General features: G+C 36.5%; 1 protein-coding gene across 2 annotated transcripts in view; it reads right to left on the bottom strand.

Moving 5' to 3' along the window:
* The window catches only part of NUP35 (nucleoporin 35), a 42,724-nt gene that overhangs the window by 8,516 nt on the left and 9,361 nt on the right, over positions 1-24,847 (bottom strand). For both annotated transcript variants that reach the window (XR_006655572.2, XM_024561502.3), the window contains exons 4-8: positions 24,552-24,612; positions 7,717-7,858; positions 2,890-2,959; positions 1,959-2,087; positions 811-975 (exon numbers count right to left, since the gene is read on the bottom strand). Coding sequence is in view for 1 of the 2 variants with exons in the window: in XM_024561502.3 (XP_024417270.2) it covers positions 811-975; positions 1,959-2,087; positions 2,890-2,959; positions 7,717-7,858; positions 24,552-24,612 (567 nt within the window). In the remaining variant the exon portion in view is untranslated. The remainder of the gene's footprint in view (positions 1-810; positions 976-1,958; positions 2,088-2,889; positions 2,960-7,716; positions 7,859-24,551; positions 24,613-24,847) is intronic.

Raw genomic sequence — 24,847 nt, 5'->3', positions numbered from 1 at the left:
GGCTTTGGTTAGAATGCCCTTATATTTTTAAGGATAGTAAAATTGTATTCCTTTGGTAATTACATCTACTCCTTAAATTAGAAAACTGAACAATCACAAAAGCTACGAGAGATAAGAGCTTTAAAATAAAAAGAAACTAAAGGGAAAAAATCCCACAGTTCAAGAATGATCTCCAAATTTCATGAGGAAATCAAAATATAAAGTGACAAATTTTTTATTTGCCTTTTTAGAACTCATGTCTGTTGCTAGGCAAGTTCAGAACTCCTGCCCAATAATTAGGGGATAATAACAAACTGAATGAGAGTCATAATACTCCTACCCTTCTTCAAGGAATGTAATAAATTTGTCCTTTAAACTTTTTTGAAATGAGAAAATTTGAAGTGGGAGCTGGTCAATGCTTTCTTTTGATAATCTCAAAAGAAAGGCTCCTCCAACAGAACCTAGGGCTCTTCATTTGTGATACCATCAATTTATCAATTTAATAGGGCTTTTAATATTCCTTCATGCCAGAGATGTTCACCAAAAAAAAACGTTTTAAATATGCAAAGATTACTTAAAAAACTAAACTCTGAAAATGTTTTTAAAATGGCAAAGAAATTTTTTTAAAAATTCAAGAGACACTTCCAATTGGCCAAAATTCTAATTTTTTAAATAGGAAATTTAATATAAAGTTCATAGGTTTCATCAAGGCAATCACTTCAGTAGGAAATATTAATATTTAATGGCATACAGATCAATGCAATGAAACTGTTAAACATGCTGTGCACTGCAGCCTTCAAAGTACATCCATGTATCCAATCCCTAAAATACCTGATAGTCACTAGTAGAAGCCTTGTATGCTGTAGCAAGAGGTCTCATGGTAGAAATCCTAGGAGTACTTCCAGGTTGGGTGGGTGTACCTAAGGTTTTGATTGGTGGTGTAAAGGCTAGAGATGAAGATGACAAAGCACACCTGTCACTGTTTTCCATAACACTCTAGAGAAAAAAAGATAAAGAACTTACTACATCCTATTTATAAAGAAAACTTTATTAAAAGATGCATGCTTTATCTGATCCAATTAATAATGTTAATTATTAACATTAAATAATGTTGGGCTTGATAAAACAATATATGCTTCTTGGCTTGCATTTGAGATCTAATGTTCAGCCAGAAATCTAACTTCGGTGACCTCAATCATCCTCAAGACAACTACAAACTCACAAGAGTAAGAATCTCCTAACAAACAGTATGGAAAACCAGCAAGAAAGAAAAAGAGAATCCTTGGAGAAATCTGAGCGGAGGGGGAAATTAATCTGAGAGGAGGGGGAAGTCCAATGCTATTTAGTACCCAGTAACCCCGAATTCTCATCTAGCCTCTGCAAACTTCTGGTCCAACACAATGTAATAATGACAGCGATCCTATATATACTATGAGCACCAGGAGCCAGGGTGCTTTGTACACCAGTGTAGACAATTTCTAAGCACAGTCCCTGATAGGTAGTATATTTCACACATATTTACTTCAAGAATGATCGTGATGACTTTAAAGTCACAAAGAAAAGTTTAAGTTGTGCTCAGTATTGTTTTTTAAGTATATAAATACATGATAATTTTTGAATACTGTATCTTAATATAGAAATACCTAATAAAAAGCTTCCACTATTTAAGGTAATGCTTATGTGAAATATTTCATTCTGAAATAACACCATTCCTTTGAAGTACTTAAAGAAATTTGATGCTGCTTTGCATAAGAAAGAATGAGTTAGTAGTTAAGAGACCTAGAATAGAATCTAGGCCTCATCTTTCACTACCCTGGATAAGTTGCTTACCAAGAAAAGAGCCCTGTAACATCGTCAGAGTTTACAAAGTAGGAAAAACAGGCATAGTGAAGCAAAGTGACATAACCACTAATGTCAATATTTAGCCTTGTGCTCTTCAAATGGATTAAGACATTTCCCTTACACAAACAATGACTTACTTTATCTATACATGGTTTTACACCAATCATGATGGACTCTCCAAAAATCCTCCCATCTTTGCTTAAGGCTTTCCGGGCCTGCAGTTTAGATTGGTAACGAATATGCATCCAGTTTCCTGTGTTAGACATCTGCAAAAAATGAAGCTGTTTCTTTAAATGTAAAATCTAAACTTAATGTATTACACTAGAAAATAGGAATATATGAAGATAAATCTGCTTCCACTTTCTATTTGATGCCCTGTAAAAAGCTATGTAGTGGGATTCAACATAAATCCCATTAAACAACTTCAGTGATTCCTATCTGGCTCTCAATTCTCTAATATAAAGAATATGTGGTAAATAGTCTCTGAAAGCAAAGCAACTCTCAAGGGTAACTGTTTCTAATATAATTTTTAAAATTATGAATTGGTTATTTTAAAAAGATAACTGTTTCTAGTAAAAAGGTCTTATCAATACTTGCTATATTTTAAAAAACTATTCATCACCTGATTTTGTGTAGGAGTTGAACACATTAATCTCTAGTAATAGAAAAAAATCTTATTTATAATTTATGCAAAGTTAGCATAATTTTTTTAAAAAAGCTCTCTATAAGCTAAAAAGCCCTGAGAACTCCCTTTCCCTTTATCCCCAATAAAACAAGCTCAAACTGAAAAATGATATGATGTCTGGCATAATTTCCCTCTTTAAGAGACTGTAAACTAATTAAGCAAAGAGGTGGGAGGAAGCCTGAAATTTTAGTTCTCTTGCTTATTTTCTGTTTGTCTGTTTTTGACAAATAGTATGCGACTTCTAGCCTTCCAGACTCTAACATACTCTATGAAAACTTTTGAAAAAAGGAAGAGCAGATATAAAATAAGCAGCAAAGTTTCCTTCCATTCCTAGCTTATCTGTCCTCAGCCTAAATCTTGAATTGAAAAGAATTAAGCCTTACCACATGTTTTAAGATATTCCCATATTGTGCAAATTGTAATAATATATAGGAAGCAGATGCTTGAGGAAACCTGAAAAAAAGAGTTGTCCAGTCATCTTTCCCAATAAAAACAAATGCAAATTACCCTACTTACAAGGGTTTCAAAATAAATTCCTCCCAACCATTCAGAATAGAGCTTTTTAACCTTTTTCATCCCATGGCACACATAAACTAATTTTGCGGCACACCAAAAAATATATTTTTTTACCAATCTGACAAAAACATAGGCATAAATTTGTCATTTTTTAAAATTTGACAATCTAAGGGAAAAGCGGTTAGTGCCTCTCATTAAATATAGGTAATTGTATGTTTTAAAAGTTATTGTGGCACACCAGTGTGCCTGCTGAGGCACACCAGTTGAAAATCACAGACCTAGAACCACGGGAAATCCTTGATCATCCCATTTGCCCCTATTAGCTAAATCTATCACTATCACTGCCAATCACCCAAAAGCATGTATGTTCAAATCAGGTTTGACTCAGCCATTCTACTGCATTCCCAGGTTCCTCCCCTGAAATCTCTAAAATTCCACTCTGCCATATCACAGCCCTAACTAAAGAGTTATAGAGCTGCAGTTCTGTACATATTTATTTTACAAGGGTGGTGTGTGTGGGTAAGAGAGAAAGAAAGAAATATTTAGATGTACTACAGTTATTAAAAGGGAAAGAATTTTAAATTATATAGTCATTATCATTATACACTGAGTACCACTTGAAAATTCATAAATTTAGTCCTAAAACAAAAATAGAAGTCAGTACCATTATCAATGGTATGGAAACATTTAAAAAGGATGGTTACCAAAATTTTAATAGCCATATACTCTGTGGGAAAATTCTAAGTGACTTTTACTTTCTTCTTTATAAAGTTCTCTATGGTTCAAATATTTTATAAGACATTAACACATATATAGTCCAAACCACAGAGCTATTTCAATGTGAAAATCTAGAGTTTCCTTTGCCAATAACTACAGTTATCTGGAGCTTGGTTTGGGGGGGAAATCTGAGTCCACAAAATAAATGAGAAACTCCACAGATTAAAATCTATGTGAGTAAAATCTATGTAAGTAAAATACTACATTTCAGGACTGGAATTTTATTTTATATTACATAAGCTTGAATATGATTTCTAACTCCAAAGAAAAACAGCAAATGAGGCAGGGTACCTAACAAAGCAGAGCCACAGCAAATATAAATGAAGGGGAGAGATAATGGTTGCAAGTGAGGGAGATAACCTGAGAAATACAATGGAATTTTAAGACTCCAGGGCCACTCTGAGTCAAAATATTCCAATACCCTGTATAAGAATCACGCTAAAACAATGAGTGGTACCCTATGCAGACCCTGAGTCAACCTGAGGAAAAGTTAAATTATCAAAGAACACATATTATGTATTTTAGATGTATTTCTCTATAAATGATCGACATATTTTATTCCTTAGAAGAAAATGTTTCAGTTCCTTCAACTAGACTCATATAGAGGGTTACTAAAAAATAAAACTAATAGAAAATAAATAGCTGAGAAAGTGTATGTCTTAAAAATGAAGAAAAGGGCTAGCAGAAGTACTTGAAGTAATTTACCCAACTCCTAAGGAATCTTATAATTGTCACCATTACTACTGAGACTAAAAAACAAACTTGGAATTGAACATACAAATTCAAAAACAGCCATTTCATGAGAGAATATAAAAATTTAAACAAACACAAAAATCAAGTATCCAGCCCAATTACTATGAATAAAGGGCTGAGTGCAAACTTCTGCAAAACAGGAAAAGGCAGTGGTCCCACTTTTTAACTAAACAGAATCAGTAACACAGAGAATCTCTCTATTAGACTACACAAAATACAGCTGTCAATTACTGCTTTAAAGGGTAAAAAAAGTGTAGCTGGGAACCAAAGTGGGGAGGGAAACTTTTCACTGTATATTCTTATATATTCTTTTGAATTTTTAACTTTCAAACAAACTGAATATATAAAGTCCACTAACATTTACTGTGCATTGTTCTTCCTTCAAGGAGCTCATGTATTTTTATATTTTTTAACCCAAAACTAAATATAATTAGGTTCAGTTATCAGTATGACACATAACACTTTCAGAAACAAGCCTTATATAATGCACACAGTGTAAGCAAATAACAGTTTAAAAACCAGAAGATCCGGATTTTGCTGAAGCTTTACTAGTAACTAGATGTAAACCTCTGAATAAATCAACTCATCTGTACCTCAGTTTCCTCATCTGTAAATGATGCAATATCTCTAAGATGCTGTAAAGTATTTTTCTGATCTAAAAATCTATCCAAAATGCATCTAGATGTGTTGGAAACAATTTTTATTAAGTCAATATTCTGTGACTAGAAAGTATATACATGTATATACTTGCGACATAGTATTTATTCACAAAGGAAATTCTTTTTTCTAAGTATATTTTATTGATTATGCTATTACAGTTGTCCCGTTTCTTTCTCCTCTTTATCCCCCTCAGCCCTGCACTCCCCCACCCTCCAGCATTCCACCCCCCCCCCACCTTAGTTCATGTCCATAGGTCATACATATAAGTTCTTTGGCTTCTACATTTCCTATACTATTCTTAACCTCCCCCTGGTCTTTTTTGTACTTACCATTTATGCTTCTTATTCCCTGTACCTTTTCCCCAATTCTCTTCCTTCCCCATCCCTGCTGATAACCATCCATGTGAACTCCATTTCTCTGATTCTGTTCCTGTTCTAGTTGTTTGCTTAGTTTGTTTTTGTTTTTTAGGTTCAGTTGACAATAGTTGTGTGTTTGTCATTTTACTCTTCATAGTTTTGATCATCCTCTTTTTCTTAGATAAGTCCCTTTAACATTTCATATAATAAGGGCTTGGTGAGGATGAACTCCTTTACCTTGACCTTATCTGGGAAGCACTTTATCTGCCCTCCCATTCTAAATGATAGCTTTGCTGGATAGAATAATCTTGGATGTAGGTCCCTGCCTCTCATGACTTGGAATACTTCTTTCCAGCCCCTTCTTGCCTGAAGGCTTCATTTGAGAAATCAGCTGAATCTTATAGGAACTCCTTTGTAGGTAACTGTCTCCTTTTCTTTTCCTGCTTTTAAGATTCTCTCTTTATCTTTAATCTTGGGTAATGTAATTATGATGTGTTTTGGTATGTTCCTCCTTGAATCCAACTTCTTTGGGACTCTCTGAGCTTCCTAGACTTCCTGGAAGTCTATTTCCTTTGTCAGATGGGGAAGTTTTCTTTCATTATTTTTTCAAATAAGTTTTCAATTTCTTGCTCTTCCCCTTCTGGCACCCCTATGATTTGGATGTTGGAATGTTTCAAGTTGTCCCAGAGGTTCCTAAGCCTCTCCACATTTTTTTGAAGTCTTGTTTCTTCATTCTGTTCCAGTTGAATGTTTATTTCTTCCTTCTGTTCCAAATCATTGATTTTAGTCCTGATTTACTTCCCTTCACAGTTGGTTCCCTGTATAGTTTTCTTTTATTTCACTTTGCATAGTCTTTACTTCTTCCATTATTTTCTGTCCATACTCAATGACTTCTGTGAGCACCCTCATTACCAGTGTTTTGAACTGTGCATCTGATAGGTTGGCTCCTTTTCGCTTAGTTCCTTTTCTGGAGTTTTGATCTATTTTTTCATTTGGGCCATTTTTCTTTGTCTCGGAACACCTGTTACGTTGTAAGGGATGGAGCCTAAGGTATTCACCAGTGCAGGGTAACCCTGCATTGTGGCACTGTATGTGGGGGAGGGGTCAGAGCGGGAACAATGTCACTTGTTAACTTGCTCAGCTCTCATCCACTTTCTGTCACTTCCCCTGATACCCACAAGCAAATTGGGCCCTTCTGGTGCTGATTCCTGGGTGGGTGGGTTTGTGTACATTCCAGGACCCCTGGGTCCTTCCAATGGACTCTCCTTCTGAGTGAGAATGGGAGTTTTTCCCGCCACTGCAACCCCACAGATTTTTACAGCCAGAGGTCTTGAGGCTTTACTTCCCTGTGCTGGAACCCTGGGTTGTACCATCTATCTCGCTCCCAGTTGTTCCTCCCAGCTTATCCGCACACCAGTGTGGGACCTCCTTGTCCACCAGCTGCCGCCCAGCCACGCAACTTCTCTGCCCCTGGCTGCCCATCTCCATCCCTCTTACCCATCTGGATGAATGTTTCTTCTTAAACTCCTTGGTTGTCAGACTTCCATACAGTTCAATTTTCTGGAAGTTTTGGTTGGTTTTTGTTTTTACACTGGTTGTTTCCTTCTTTTGGTTGTATGAGGAAACAAAGCATATCTACCTACACCTCCATCTTAGCCAGAAGTCTCCCATAAATGAAATTCAATTTGTTAGTTCCAAAGTGGTACAGCCCACTATAAGCAGAGAAACAGACACTAACTAGAAAGAGAGAAAGGAGTTTCCTAAGCTTAATGGGGCAACTCTGTTGCAATATCTAGCAAATATGCTGAAGAGAAAATAATCTAAGAAGAGACAAACAGACAGATAATGAGACTACAAATGTATACTGAACACTAGTTAATAAAATGCACGCTGAAGTGCCAGGGTGATCTGTACTAATGTCTGCAACTTACTCTGAAATATGCCAACAACAACAAAAAAGGATGAATTAATAAAATATAAAATAAATGTATCAAACTGTTAAGTGTAGAATCTAGGTGGTGGGTATATAGGTGTTTGCTTTGCAATCCTTTTTTTTTTTTCTTTTTGTATGTTTGATGAAATTCATTATGAAACATTGAGGAGGGGGTTATTTTTTTTTTTTAATGGTAAATGATCCAGAAACCTTACCCGAACACAGTTACCCATGTGTCATCAAGGTGATCTTCAGAAGTCAGAGAATCTCCTTGAGTATAAAAAGGATCCAACTGGGCAGGAGATAATGTTGTCTTTCGTGGTTGACCAATGTTTGCTGGACTAAACATACTTTGCCCTATATTAGCATATTTAGTGAGTTAGTTACAAATATAAACATTTTCATTTACTCAAATCAAAGCTTTTATTTTTAAATGAAAAAGTATATTAAAAGTTGAAAATTGCATGAATAGTTTAAAATACACCACTGTCCTCAAATGATAATTTTATACTATCACACAGTTTGAGAAGTCATAAATAAGTGAGAGTAACTTAAGATTTTCCAAATGTTTTATTAACTGCCCGTTAAGCCTACAACAGAAGGATCATCAGTCAACCTCAAAGACTTCTGCTGAAATCATCTTCCAAACCTACCACTTTCATCATGGCACCTCTGCCTTCAGAATATTTAGTAACTCATTACCCACAGAACAAAATCCAAATGGCCTGGCCTCCACAGTAAAGTGCTACCCTTATTTTTCTAGTTTGCCACTAAATGGTCCCGACCCTGACCCCTAAGATGTGAATACAGTTTTCTTTTATTCAGGTCATTTCTATCTGAAATGTCTGGTTCTGCTCTTTATTTTCTTATCCTTCAATAACAGCTACCAACTAATGAATATTTCCACATGTCTAACATGCCAAGCTAAATGCTTTACATGTTCATTTTGTCTCAGAGGCACTGTCCTATTGGGACCACACATTTCTGAGCAGCAGAGACCACTTTTCTTTAGTGTTTGGAGTGGAAATAATGAGTCACTCATAAAGAAATATATTTTTCAGCACTTAAATATGCACCAAGCATAATTCCAGGCATCTAATTTACAGTAGTGAACAAGTTAGACTAGAAAATCACACAAGAAATTCTATTCGAATGGGTCTTAAATCCTAGTGAAAGAGAGGCAAATAAGTAAATACCTAATATGTCATAAAACAGACAATCCTGCAATTAAAAAAAAAAAGCAGAGAAGTGAGATAAGTATGTACATACATATGTGGAAGGGTTTAATAGAAAAAAAAAAATTTCACTGAAGTGCCAAAACCTGCCAGATGTGAATATTAGGTGGGGAAAAAACTGAGTACAAAGTCCCTGGTCAGGGATATGACTGGTGTTTGATGAAGAGCAATAAAGCAAGTTTTGCACAGTGAAGGGTGAGTCTGCACAATGAGGTCAGAACAAGCAGGTGAGCACAGGGAGGTAACAAGATATCAGATCATGAAGAAAAATGTTGTGAACCACTGTAAAAACTTAGGCTTTTACCTGAAATGAGTTGGGAAGGCAGAGATAACTTGTGAGCAAGGATGACATAACAGGACGAAATATTTGAAATGATATGAATGGTAGCTTTTCACTGAGTAGTTTTAATCCATTCTCTACATACATAATTTAATTCTACAAATCTTATGGTAGATCTCATTAGTAGCTCCACTTAACAGGGTGATGTGAAATAACTTCCAGAAAGAAAGCTGGAATGCCAATCTAGGCAATCAAATGCAAAGCATGAGCTCTCAGCCAGTAATGCAGTGCATACTCTAATTACTATAGCAACAGTTGTACCAGCGTGGTCCGTAGATCCTCGGGTCCCCAAGACCCTCCCATGGGATCAGATAAGTCAAAACCTTTTTCGTAATAATTTACAGTTTCTTTTGCCTTTTTCACTCTCACTCACTCATGACAGTACATTGGACTTGTCCGGATACTACTTAAGGTAGTTCAATCAATTCACATTGAATACAGAAGCAGGTAAGAGATTTCAGTTGTATTTCAAGTGAGACATTCAGATTTGAAAAACAAAACAATGTCACTCTGCTCATGAAAATATTTTCTTATAGAAAAGTTTTTACTTTAAAAAAACTTATTTGTGTTTATATGAAACAGACTATTTTAATTAATAAATACTTTAAGATAGTTCTCAGTTTTAACTTCAATGCCAAGTACCAACAGCTATAATCTAAAAACCATTTGGTCTTCAATTTCTGAGAACGACTGTTCTACAGGACCTTGCACATGATTCCAACTCCACGTAACTTTCTGAAGGTTCTCTGCTCAACCTGCTGCCTCGTCATTTTCTCTGAATTCCGAATTGAGTTGAAAATTACCCTAAGTCCTTCCAAAGAGTTTATAGTCAAATGGATTTGTTAAAGTATATTTTAATAAAAAGAGACTTTTGGGGGGTGGTACTGTGGTAAAACTTTATAAAAGGCCATATACTATATTGTGCTGATAGGAAATTTATGAAAGGCCATATGCTATAATGTTTTGATGGAAATTTACACATAAAAAGCTCTCGAGTGTTTTTCAATAAAAAAAATATTTGTAACTACATCTGACCCAAAATTTCCTATACTCTACTTGACTATATTTTATCCTCAATAAAACACATTATTTTTGGTAAATGCTAATCTTGTGTCAAATAATAATCCCATATGTCAAGTACCTCCTATATGCCTTATAAATGCAGGACTAACGTAAGAATTTATAGGGACCAAACCTATCAGGAAATGAATAGTAAAGTTACTACTATTCAAATCCAAAGCTGACATGAAAAAAGGGTTACAAATGAGTTTTAATTTTCTATTAATGAAAACAAAATGATTAACTCAGAACCATACAAAAAGTTCTCTGAAGCTAATAATGTATCACTGTGACTCACAATGACACACTACTAACCTACAACAAAGGAGGACTGGAGAATCAAGTTACTCTCAAGATACAATTATAGCCCTGACTGCTGTGGCTCAGTGGCTTGGGCATCATCCTGCAAACCAGCAAACCAAAAAGTCCCAAATTCAATTCCTTGTCGGGGCACATGCATGGGTTACGGATTAGGTCCCCGGTTAGGGGAGTGCCAGAAGTAACCAGTGGATGTTTCTCCTGCAAATTGATGTTTCTCTCCCTCTCTTTCTCCCTCCCTTCCCCCTCTCTAGAAATAAGTAAATACACGAAATCTTTTTTAAAAAAAGATACACTTAAAAGGTCAAAGAAGCCCTAGCTGGCATAGCTCAGTGGACTGAGCGTGGGCCTGCGAACCAAAGGGTGGTGGTTTCAATTCCCAGTCAGGCACATGCCTGGGTTGCAGGCCAGGTCCCAAGTAGGGGGCACATGAGAGGCAACCACACATTGATGTTTCTCTCCCTCTCCTTCTCCTCTCTCTAAAAAGAAATAAATAAAATCTTTAAAAAGTGATAATGCTTTAAAAAAAAAAAAGTCTAAGAAAATTAAAAAACATTAAACTGCCCCCAATTATTTATTTTGGGAGATTATTATTATTTTATTACAGAGCCTCATGTTCCAACTGCTACTGCATTACAAAAATAAAACTATTTTTAATATATACGGGAGAAAGGCAGCACAACATCTTGTATTTTGGAAGACAACATGTAATTGGAATCCAGAACTAGACTGGGTTGGAGAGGCGAGAACAACACTAGGCCTGGGCCAATCATTGACCTTGACAGAGAACATCATGTAGTGCGAAGAGTTAAGTAATATGCTTTGTAGTCAGTTCACACTACAGTTCTACTACTGTCACAACTGAAGCAAGTTATAAAGCCTCACTTCCCAATATTACAACAAAAATATAAATAAAAACAGTAACAGCACTATTGATGATGACTGCATGTATTGAGTAGTCTCTCCCTTATCCTCCAGGAATACGTTCCAAAACCCTCACAGAGGATGCCTAAAACCATGGATAAGCACCAAGCCTGAGATATATACTACAGCCATGCCACACAATAAGCACTTGGGTCAATGACAAACTGCATACAAGACAGTTGTCGCTTGAGATTATAAGGGCGCTGCCCTGGCCAGTGTGGCTCAATTGGTTGGAGCGTTATCCAGTAAATTGAAAGGTCACCAGTTCGATTCCCAGTCAGGGCACGTGCCTGGGTTGCAGATCAGGCTGCTGAGCTAGGGGCATGCAAGAGGCAACTGATCGATGCATCTCTCAGGCATCAATGTTTCTCTCCCTCTCTTTGTCCCTCCCTTCCCCTCTCTCTAAAAATAAACAAATAAAATCTTTAAAATATTTTTTCAAAGATTATAATGAAGCTGAAAAATTCCTATTGCCTAGTGACATTGCCAATGTAACATCAGAGCGTAACACATTAGCACTTAAGTGTTTGTGGCGATGCTGGTGTCCACTGTTTATAAAGCCTACAGTAGTGTACAGTAATGTCCTAGGCCTTCACATTTACTCACCACTGACTCACTGACTCACTCAGAGCACCTCCCAGTCCTACAAGCTCCATTCATAGTAAGTGGGCTACGCAAGTGTACCATTATTTATTTTTTATGTCATGTTTTATTGTACCTTTCCTATGTTTAGACATGTGCAGATACACAAATGCTTACACTGCTGTTACAGCTGCTTACAGTATTCAATAGCAGTACCATGCTATACAGATTTGTAGCCTACGAGAAGTAAGCTATACCATATAGCCCAGGTGTGTAGTTGTAGGGTATACCATCTAGATTTGTACTCTATGATGTTCACACAACAAAATCACTTAATGACACATTCCTCAGAACATATCCCCAATGTTAAGCAACACACGACTGTGTATTTGTTCTTATGCATACATACCCATGATAAAGCTGAATTTGTAAGTTAGGCACAATAAGAGATTATCAACAAATAATAGGACAACTATAGCAATATACTGTAATAAATTATGTGAATGTGGCCTCTCTCAAAACATCATTTTATATATTCTTCCTTGCGCTTAAAGAAAGTTTTGTGTGGCTTCTCTTTGGCTATATGAATTGCCAGCATGACCACCCTTACGCTTTGGAGCCATCAGTAAGTAATTACGGGTACCTGAACACAAGTGGATAGCATACACAGTGTGGATGCACTGGACAAAGGGATGATTCACGTCCTGAGCGTGACAGAGTGGGACTGGGGAAACTTCACCATGCTACTTAAAACAACACTCAATTTAAAAACGTGTGAATTATTTCTGGAATTTTCCATATTTTTGGATTGACTGTGGGTAAGTGAAACTGTAGAAAGAAAACCAGCAAATGAGGGGAACTACTATATATTCATATTTAATCCTAAAAGCAATTGTACAAGAAACAAACACTATATCCATTTTACGTATCAGGAACACAAAATGTATATATACAAAATATCCTATCCAACACAGTTGATGATTAGCTGAGAGAACATGTTGAAGAGGTTCAATAAATGTTACTTTTCATTTTACAAAGCCCACATTACCCTGATTCAAAAGCCAAATAAGGATGCTACATGAAAACTACAGAGTAACATTCCTGGTTAACATGGTTGCAAAAATTCTCAACAAATATTGGCAAACCAAATTCAATAGCATATTAAAATAATCACGTATCATAATCAAGCAGGATTTATCCTTGGAATGCAAGAACAGGTCAACACACTCAAATCAATAAATGTTATATACCACATTAACAGAATGAAAGAAAACCACACAATCACCTTAATAAATGCAGAAAATAAAATTTGACAAAATACAACATCGTTTCATGATAAAAATTCTCAACAAATTGGGTACAGATGGAGCATACCTCAACATAATAAAGGCTATACACAACAAGCCCACATCTAGCGTCATACATAATGGAGAAAGGATTGAAAGTTTTTAAGATCACGAAGAAGAAAAGGGTACCCACTCATCACTCCTACACAACATAATACTAGAAGTCCTAGCCAGAGCAATCAAGCCAAAAAAAAAAAAAAAAAGAAATAAAAGGCATCCAAATTGGGAAGAAGTATAACTGTCTTTATTGACACATGATATAATCTTATATAATCTTGTACATAGAAAATCCTAATATACTAACAATAAGGTATCTGAAAAAGAAATTTATTAAAAATCCCACTTATAATACCATCAAGAACAATTAAAATAAATTTAACCAAGGACGTGAACGATTTCTACACTAAAAACCACCAGATTTGGATGAAAGAAACTAAAGACACAAACAAATGGAAAATTATCGTGTTCATCAGTCAAAAGAATATTACTATGTCCATACCTTTTAAAGCCATCCTACAAAACCATCAACAAAATGAAAAAAACACCTCTGGAATGGCAGAAAATATTTGCAAACCATACATTTGATAGGGGTTAATATCCAAAATATTTAATAAACTACTACAACTCAATAGCAAAGAAAACAATCCAATTTTTAAAAATGGTTACAATAACTGAATGTTTTTTCAAAGATATACAAATGTCCAACAGGTACAAAAAAAAGGTGTCCAACATTACTAACATCAAGGAAATATAAGTCAAAAGCGCAATGAGACATCACTTCCTATCTTTTAGAATAGCCATCATCAGAAGACAAGACAGAGGTGCTGGCAAGGATTACGAGTAAATGGAATCCTTATGCACTGCTAATGCAAACAATCTAAGTGTCCATCAATAGATGAATGTGTAGGAAATCATGCCGTTTCAACAATATGGACCTTGAGGGCATGATGTTCATGATGATAAGTGAATGCAGTCAGAGAAAGACAACTACTCACTTACATGATCTCACTTAACATGTGGAATATAAAAAAGCCAAACTCACAGACACAAGAGAGTACAGTGGTACTTATCGGGGGCTGAGGGATATAGGAAGTTATTGGTAAAAAGGTACAAATTTCCAGTCATCAGATGAGTAAGTTCTGGGGATCTATGTTACACATTGTGTGATGGTTAATAACACTGTATTAGATAGTTGAAAGCTGTGAATACAGCAGATCTTAGATGCCCTCGCCAAAAAAAAGAAATGGTACTTAGGTGTTAGCTAACACTATAGTCTTTGTGCAATATATAAGTGCATCAAATCAACACACTGTATACCTTAAACTTACACAATGTTTTTTGCCAATTATATCTCAATAAAACTGAAATAAATGAATGTCAGTTTTCCTTAGTTATATCCGTAAATGAACCTGCAACCCAGGACCTACTTGTAACTCCAAGAATCAAATGGAACAGTAGACAAGAACCCAAAAAAGTTACCTGTTTTTAACAATATATACCTTCAACATAAATGATGCACTTGGTACAATTATTCTTTTGCATTAACAGTGCAAATATATTCAGAGTCAAGTCAAAAGGACTTCTAGGAATGGTATACCAAACCAAAATTACACCCTCAAGAGGATCAAAAGTTCAAAGCATCAATCAACTAAAAATACAATGCAACAATGTAATTATCACTAAGTAGAAAAACATTATGGTCATCTAAGAACTTCAAAATTCTTCTCTTTAATTATTCCCTACAACTTGAATCCTTTAATTCATTTGGGCTCAAATTTAAAAACCACCATTAATCTAATATATGTAGCCTTTCAGTCAGGAAAAAAATATTTCAAATCACCTCAGATCTATTAGGCTTATTAAAGATTCTATTTAATTCAAGGTACTATCCTTGACCCTACCAGAAAACAAGGAAAGATGCTCACAACTGAATTCTTATGTCCAGTCATCGAATTAACAAGCTATAAAACAACTAAGCTGCTAGAAAGCTTGAGAAACACATATTCAAGTATTTTTAAAGCAATCAAGCACAAGTCTATATGCAACAATTAGCTCTAAAGAAAACAAAGGTACACAGAAGGAAATAGAATCCCAGTATATTACATAGCTCCGTCCTACAGATTTCTGACTTTTACAACTGAGCTTGTGTTTGATTTTTTAAAAGAGAATACAAAGTAAATCACTGAAATGAACATCCAACTGCATCCAGATTATAATACACTTAACAATTATTTTTTTTCTCATCACAGATGCATTTAATAGGTACAACCGCTTCTAAAATGAGGCTAATTTAAAATGAAATACCCCCTTTTTAAATTTCAGTTATCAGGATGACATTGGTTAGTAAAACTACAAAGGTTTAAGGACTGCAATTCTATAATACATCATCTATATACCGTACTGTGTGTTCGCTACCCCAAGTCAAGTCTCTCCATCGCCATTTACTCCCCCTTTACCCTCTTCTATCTCCCCCACTCTCCCTCCCCTCTGGTAATCACCATCCTGTTGCCTATTTCGATGAGGGTAGTTTATGGGGGGGGGATGACAAAAAATACTCTTAAATAAATTTCGTTTTTACAACACAGACATACCTTTAACACACAAAAGATGAAAAAAGCATTTCGGTATAAAATCTGAAGCCAATATAATTTTTTAATGTTTTGTATTACCATTAAGATGGTACAATTTATTTATGCTGCATCATGTAACAACCTTCAAGCAAGAAATTAAATGAAGGTGCAAATGAAATAACCATTATGACCTTTAAAAAAAAAAACATCAAAATTAAGTCTCAAACAAATAAGAAATCTAATTTTTGCCCTGTCAACTACTCTGAAAAACATAATTACTTATACATAATCTAAAAGTATTTACATAAGTTTAGCATAATTGCCCCCCACCTTGTTAATGTTTAATTGCTCCACTGATTTTACTTCCTTTCAATCAGACTTCTGGTATCCACATGCTATGCTTTATAAGATGAAAACAAAGTATACCTAAGAAACCACATCAAATGCCTGTCCCTTGGTAAATCACAACTCAAACACTCTTCTAATACCAGACTAAAGTGAAGGGCAAAAGACCTTATTATCCATTATGAAAATGTCTTCAATTAAAGAACACATTCAATTACTTCAAAATAGACCACTAGTCTAAATGAAAATAAAAGAAATTAAAAGAGTGCTAAATTTTAAACAGTTACATGGCATATATGAAACTTGGGAAAAAGGTTCCTTCTTACCATGAAACAAAGTAGCACAATATATAATAAAGAATTTGGCCTCAGCCCAAAGAAAGGTCAGACCTCTGTCAGGTTCCTGGGAGGTAACATCTAAACCCTAAGATTTTCCCAGCAAGAGAAGTGTTTTTGCTACTCATGAAGAGGACTGCTCAACCAAGTGCACTAGTTTATGCTAACAACGTGACTCGTGGTTGGGGCAAGTCTCACCAGAAAGACCATATGACAAAAAAGAATCGAGCTTTGAGCCACATATCATCCCACCTCTGGGCACAGACGGGGACTAGAGATGAGTTTAGCCACTTGATCAATGATTCAATCAATCATATTTACATAAGGAAACTCCAATAACAACTCTGGACATAGAGGTTCCAGTGAGCTTCCCTAGTTGGCAATATCCTGTATACCGTGCTGGAAGCATAACTTAGCATGGAAGCTTTGTGTTTGGAACCCTCCCAGCCTTTGCCTCATGCCTCACTTTCTTTGGTTCTAATTTGTATCCTTTGTTATAATAAAACTGTAAACATGTATATAGCAGTTTCAGTGGTTTCTGAGTCATTCTAGTAAATTATCAAACCTTAGAGTGGGTTTGGGAACCTGTGATTTTGTAGCCAGGTCTGAAAGTAAAGGTAGCCCTGGGTACCCTCAAACTTGCAGTTGGAATCTCAAGTAAGAGCAATCTTGTGGGGACTTCCCAGTCTGACAAACTCTTTGTATCCAAGAGCACAGTGAACAATGGACACAACAACATCCAATCAAACATGGTGAACTTGTATTCATCTCTAATCCCTTCAAACACCCGATGCCAATCATTTTAGAAAGGCCCCAGTTTTGGAGACCACAGGAACTGCGAAAAGTGTAAAAGAGGATGCCGGCTAAAATCAAGGAAGATTAGTGGGTATAATAAAAAGTGAGATGGCAGGCTCCTCCTCATCTTAGGCAGCCAGATGACTGTCACTAATCCACTCCACTCCCAAGGGACTAAGGACTTAGTCTCTGAGGAAAAGGACAATCTAAATAGCTCAGGACTGCATGAGTCCAGCCACAGTGTAGAACAACTGCAAGGAGACTAAATTCTTCTTTAGGAAAACAAAAAAAAATAAGACCTACATATGCAGAAATCAGAGATTCTTCCCAACAAAAATCTAGTTAACTGTCTAATCCCCTTACAGTGAAGCCAAGTAAGAGATAAACAGCCTCTCTTTACAAATTTCCCCTTCCTGCGAATGTTGATGCGCAGGCAAGCACTATTCCAGGTAGCTCTTTAGTGACCATTCAATAAACATGCCTTCCCCAAGAAAGACAGAAGAGGTGGAAAAAGGAAAAAAATAGTAATAACTAGAAGAAAACAGACAATATGAACAGGAATAAAAGTCAACATTAATCTCCCTGGTAAGATTCATATTTATGAAGCAATAGGATGCTACAGTTTTAAGTATATTCAAAAATCAACAACAACAAAAAATTCTTGGCTATTAAAATGGCAAAAAATTATTATAAAAATTGGAAACTGAGACTGAGGATAACTCTCAGAAAGCAGACTACATACATAAAAGACAATGTAAGGGAAGAAAGGTAGAAAATTAGAAAAATCTACAGTGTTAATAATTAGAAGGAATTCCAGAAGAAGGAACAATGAAAACAGAGGGAGAGCAATTACCAAACAAATACAGGGAAGTTTCCCAGACTAAAGGTAAGTGTCTTTAAAGGATCCATCCATTAATTCCCCAGCAAAACAAATGAAAAAGTCCCATACCAAGGTATATTTCTTAAATTGAGATACTAACCATAGAGAGATCTTAAATTTTCAAAACCAAGCCACACACAAAGACTCAGGAATCAATACCACAAACAGCTTCCATAGAACACTAGAAGCATTCTATGGAGACAATGGAATACTGCCTCCAAAATTCTGATGTAAAACACTACACCTGGCCAAACCAGCAAACCAGTGGAAAGACAGAAAAAAAGGAATTTCAGAAATGAGGTCTTTATTTTCACTTCCCATGCAAGCTTTCCTAGAAAACTACTCAAATATGTTCTTCACCAAAATGAAGAAATAAACTAAGAAGAAAACATGTTATCTAAGATAAATAGCTCAACTCTAGAAACTTGCCAAGGCAAGTCCTAGAATGATAACTGCACACCATGCTGAAACAGGACAGAGCTAAGAGAGACATGTTCTGCTTAAAACAAACAAAAAAAATGTGTTTGACAGTATGTTTGAACATTTAAAAAAGAGATATGTATCATAGCAACAGAACATTTGCTTAAGATAAAGAGAGCAAATGGCACATAGAAAATTAGACAAATGGGGGAAAAGGCAATTATTAATTAAAGAAAAATTAAAATTTTACATGAAGGATAAATTATGATAGTTGGGTTCAGCACTGACAGTGTTTGAGATGGTCATAATAATATAAACACTAAAAAAGGAATAAAGTTTTAATATAATTATACTGAGATGATGTGGAGGAGATAAGACATAAGATCGTCAATCACCTTAAATATAGCAATACTGAAAACTGAAAATCAAGAATTAGCAATATAATTGCACATGGCTAACTGAGTAATGGCCCTGCAAGATGACTACATCCTAATCCCTGGAACCTCACCTTATATGGCATAAGGGACTTTGCAGAAGTAATTAAAGATCTTGAGAGAGAAGATTATCCAGGACTATTCAGGTGGACCCCCACAATTCCTCAGGATATATCCAGCAGGACCCTCACCAGAGAGAGAGGAAGGGAGATTTTGCTACAGAGAGATGATGTGATGATGGAAACAGATCGGACTGATACACTCACAGGTAGCGCTAGAAGCTGAAGAATTCTTCCTAGAGCCTCCAGAAGGAACCCGTCCCACCAATGCCTTGACCTTAGCCCAGTGAATTGATTTCGGATTACGACTTCTAGAACTCAAAGAGAATAAATCTGAGTGATTTTAAGCCACTAAAATTGGCTTAAATTTGGGATATATTGTCACAGTGGCAACAGGAAACTAAGACAGCATCTCATTTAGGTAAACAGAAATAAATTCCAAAAGGAAATAGTTCTAAAATCTCACTTAGTTCGTTCTGGAGGAATAAAACTAAAGACTGCTACATTTCATTATATGTAAGTACTATTTGATTTTTAAAACTATCTTCATTATTTTGACTAAAAAGTAATACCCCCACTGAAACTGAAGACCACTCAACAGTACTATGACTAATATGGCATGACACTAAAAAATTTTGGTGACCAATTTTTTTTAATTCTATTAAATATGTGATAGGCGAAAAATCATCCCCCAAAGATATCCATGTCCCAATAACCAGAAGCTGTGAACAAATTACATTCCATGGTAAACAGGAACTAAGGATGTAGATGGAATTGATTGCTAATCTCACTTTAAGATTTTTCTGGACTAACCCAGTATGTCTGACATAATCACAGGGGCCCTTAAATGGAGAGGGAAAAGAGTGATATCAAAAAGACTCAACTGGCCACAGCAAGCTTTAAAGATGGCAGGGAGACACGAGCCCAGGAATCCAGGCAGCTTCTAGCAGCTTTAAAAAAAGGTAAGATCTCCCCTAGAGCCTCCAGAAAAGAACACAGCCCTACCAATGCCTTGATTTTAGTCTATTAAGACCCATTTCAGACTTCAGACATCCAGAATTTTAAGATAATAAATCTGAATTGTACGAAGACTAGTCTGTGATCATTTGTTTCAGCAGCAATAAGAAACTACTGTAATATCGGATAAGACTGTGTTTATTCCAATTATTATTAAAGAAGAACTATGCCACCCTGACCAGTGTGGCTCAGCTGGTTGGGCGCCTTCTGAAAAGCTTCCCAGCAGGGCATTTTTCTGGGTTGCAGGTTTGGTCCCCCAGTCAGGGCACATAGGAGAGGCAACCTATAGATGTTTCTCTGTCACACGAATGTTTCTCTCCTCCCTCTTTTTCTTCTTCCTTTCCCCTCTCTCTAAAAATAAGTAAAATAAAATCTTGAAAGAAGAAAGAGAGAGAGAGGAGAGGAGGGAGGAAGGAAGAGCAGAAGAACGAGCCATGCCAAGTTGGACACAAATATTCATCCCTATTCTCTTTTTTGGCAGTAGGATATTATTGCCTCAAAACACTATACACATATATTAGCTTCCTATGTCTGCTGTAATAAATTACCACAGACCGAGTGGTTTAAAACAACAGAAATGTATTCTCTCCCAGTTCCGGGGCTCAGAAGTCCAAACAAGTTTTCGGCAGGCCCAAACCCCCGCTGAAGGAACTAAGGGAGAATCCGCTGCTTGCCTCTCCTAGCTTCTGGGGACCGCGGGTGCGTTTTGGTGCTCAGACAGCTTCTGGCGACAGCACTCCAATCTTTGCCTCTGTCTGCACGTACCTTCTCCTCTGCATGTCTCTATTCTGTGTCACTTTTCTCTCTGCTTCTCTCTTGTAAGGACATTTGTAATTGGATTTATGGACAACTAAGGTAATCACCAGGATTAACTTCCCTCTCTCTATCTCCTCAACTGTCTAAACTCTCCTTAGAGAGCTTCTCCTCTCAAGATCATTAATTTGGCCTTATGTTCTTGCTACATAGTAATATTCACAGATTCTGGGTATTAGGAATTAGATGTGTGATTTGGGGACAACCAGTCCACTAACTAACAACTTAGACATATCGATGTATTTAGTCATCAAACATTTACTGAGGTCCCTTCACATCCAGCTCTGTGATGGGTAAATAATGAAGATAAAGAAGGAATCTGTCCTGAAGGACTTCATAAGCAGGTAATAGACAAGGGTAAGAGGTGAGCAGTGAGAGCTTTTTAGGGACACAAACAAGGACCAAAAAAGAAGTGCCAGGGAAAGGTCCCTCAGATAAACTGGTCCTTCCCCTTCCAGCAACACAGTCAGAACTCTGAGCTACTAGAATCAACAAAAGCCAGTGAGAAGTGCTACAGTCTATTTATCACACTTGATCTATTAACAACATGCTAGCACAAATAAGGATTCTAATTCAGTAGCTGAAAGTGGTATGCCTTTTGATAAAATAGCTGATCAGTAATAACTGAAAGAGCATCTCAAGAAATAACATTGAAAAGGAAATTAAAAGCAGAGGAATATTTAAATCGTAGCAGCAGAAAACTGATGGGGGAGGACGAGGAAAGACAGGGTAAACATGTTCAACATTCTCTATCTGGGCAATAACGTACCATGGTTGAAAAGAGTTTCTGAAATCTTTAATCCAGACTTCCCACTTTGTCCTATGACCAAGGTTTTCCTGCACCAGAAGTAAGACTCTAAACGAGATGTTACCATCAGTTATAAAATTTAAAAACCTCCTTACTGGACACAAAGACCTAAGCATAAAATACTGCATGCCATTAAATCCCATGACAGTCCATGACAGCTCTATAAATCTGCCAATCTCAGAAAGTTAAAATTTACAAATTACACAAGAAATTTTCATTTAACACTAAATATAGGTGCTAAAAAAAAATAGCTGCAATGGAAAAGTCTACATTTTCCCTTAATTTTCCCAAGTCGACTCTTTTTCCCATTTCTTATACTGGCCAAGCATGGTAGGTGTTCACGACCATCACATCTTCTCAAAAATACTTTTTTTCACTTATGCCCATTAATTCCTACACATAAATTCCTGAAACTCAAAGGAGAAGCAGCAGTGGCTCCCAGTGGCCAATTCATGATTGGTGTATTTTCCTATCGCAGATCTGTTATTTTCACATTTGATTTCAAAAAGTGTAAGAACCTCATGGATGTTACAGTATTACACAAAAATAAATTAACAAAATGATATTTAATTAACGTTAATCCTTGACACCAATAAGAATATTATAATGCATGCTTTTCAGACAACTGAGAAATCCTTTAAAGTATAAAATACAATATGCTTTTGAATTTTTCAATGTCCCTAGGATGGCTCACTGTTTATTAAACAAGTAAATAGTCACTGTTGTAACAAAGAGTCACATAGCAAAGCACCTTGGGTTACAGGTCTCTTCCACGTTCACAAGTCTGCTTTATGCCACTTTGTTTTTATAAAAAGACCTACAAAAACAGAGTTCAGCACTTTTGCAGCATGCTCCATGAGGAGCAGCGAGAGTCGCACCATCAAGCTCCTGCCCTGGGAACAACACTCAGCATCCAGCATCAAGCTGCCATAGCTTTGGACTGTGTCTGTGAGCATCTGTGCTTTATCTAGACTTACTCTGTGCATCCATTAGCAAGAAGTGGCTTGAGATACACAATCGCTTCTTTGCTTTAGGCCACCTCCACATCCCAAAGGTTTCATAGAAATACTCTTCTTTGGGGGTGGGGGGTGGTTAATCCACCTGGCCCAATGTAATCAAATGAGCCCTTAGCAGCGGCTGGCAGAAAAGTCAAGCCAGTGACTCAACAAGAGAGGTCAGAGAGATTCAAAGCATACAAAAGGACATATCTGCCTTTTACTGCCTTTAAAGATGGAGGGGGAGCCACAAGCTAAGGAATGAGGGCAGGCTCTAAAAGCTGAGAACAACCTCTAGGCAATAGCCAGCAAACAAACAGGGCCCTACAACCACAAGGAACTGAATTCAGCCAACATCCTGAATGAGTCTGGAAGCAGTTCATCCCCAAAGCTTCCAGAAAGGAACACCAGCCCTGCTGACACCCGAGCTCTAAAGAAAGAACCAAGCTGTGCCCAGACATCGGACCTAAAGAAACACAATAAATGTGTGTTGTTTTAAGCCACTAAAGATTGTGGTAATTTCCTATGGCAGCAATTTAAAAGTAGTATAAATTTTGGTGCAAGTGGGGTGCTGCTGTAACAAATCACTAAAAATGCAGAAGTGGCTTTGGAATCGAGCAGTAAGTGGGGGCTGAAAGAAATTAGAGGAGCACGCCCTGGCTGGGGTGGCTCAGTGGACTGAGCACCAGCCAGTGAACCAAAAGGCCTCCAGTTCAATCCCCAGTCAGGACACCTGCCTGGGTTGCAGGCCAGGTCCCTGGTTGGGGGCATGCGAGAGGCAACCAACTGGTGTTTCCCTCGCACAACGATGTTTCCTTCCCTCTCTTCCTCCCTCCCTTCTCTCTGAAGGGAGAGACAGGGACAGCCTCTACAAGATGGAAAAGTCAAGAAAGCAGACTCTCGCCTAGAGCCTCCATAAATTAACACAGCTTTATGAATGCCTTAACTTTAGCCGTTCAGACCCATTTCAGACTTCTCACCTCCAGGAGTGTAAAACAATACATGTCTTATTTAAACCACTTTTAAGTTTGTGGTAATTTTTATGGCAATAATACAAAATTAATTCACCACCCTATTAAAAACTGAAAGCCCTCACCCCCAATACTCCTTTACTGATTAATTTTCCTCCACAAAATAGATTACCTTCTAACAAATTTTACAATTTACTTACTTTATTTATAAATGGAAATTCTGTAAGTAAATGTAAGCTCCATAGAGGCAAGGGTTATCTATTTTGTTCAGTTTCTCAGAGTCTGGTGCATGATCATGTGCTCAATTACTGGCTGACTGAACACCTGACAGATTATAAATATATGAATATGTAAGAAGCGTACTGCTAATGATGATGCTGATGTGATAAAAATACCATTAATCTTAAAAAAAAAAAAACTGGGTATAATCAGCAGCTGTTTACAGCCAATGACAGATTTATAGCTATGCATTAATGTCTCTCAAAACACCTTTTATTATTCACTCTGTATTCCTCTTCTTCCCAATTGCAACAGCTTTTTTATTACAGTTTTTAATAACTCAGAAGATACTATTAGGTACATATTTTTAAATTATCAATCTTTTGAATAGAATTCCCATCTTATATTTAAATTCAGAAAAGAATAAATATACAAAGTGTTTCCTTTCTGAAATTACTTACATTTGAAAAAGTCTCCAAGTGTGAAATATAAAAGAAAACAATTTGGCAATTATTAACAAAGGTCTTATATTACCTTCATTCAAAAAGCAGAGAGCAGTCTCTGGTGTTAAAGGGCACTGCTTACCTGTCCCAGGAGTCGTTGTCATAACTCCTACTAGAGGACTCTGCATTACTGACATGTTTGGCTACATAAAAAAAGAAGTAAGTGTTAAGGTGCAAATGTAAAGTTCTAGCCATAACATATACACAATAAGTGTTGAAAGGCTTCATTCAAAAGACAACTGAGTATCTACCGATGCCTATAATTAGCTCACAATCAAAGAGTACTCCTAACTTTTATTTTTTAAGTTGAGCAGTATTAATCTAAAATACTCCAGACCCTTACTGCAGTATTTGTTTAAAATACATAAAATCACATTA

This window comes from Desmodus rotundus, chromosome 2 (assembly GCF_022682495.2).
Source record: "Desmodus rotundus isolate HL8 chromosome 2, HLdesRot8A.1, whole genome shotgun sequence".
Taxonomy (NCBI): domain Eukaryota; kingdom Metazoa; phylum Chordata; class Mammalia; order Chiroptera; family Phyllostomidae; genus Desmodus; species Desmodus rotundus.
Note: the sequence above shows the minus strand (reverse complement) of the source record. Positions and strands in the feature narration are given on the sequence as shown.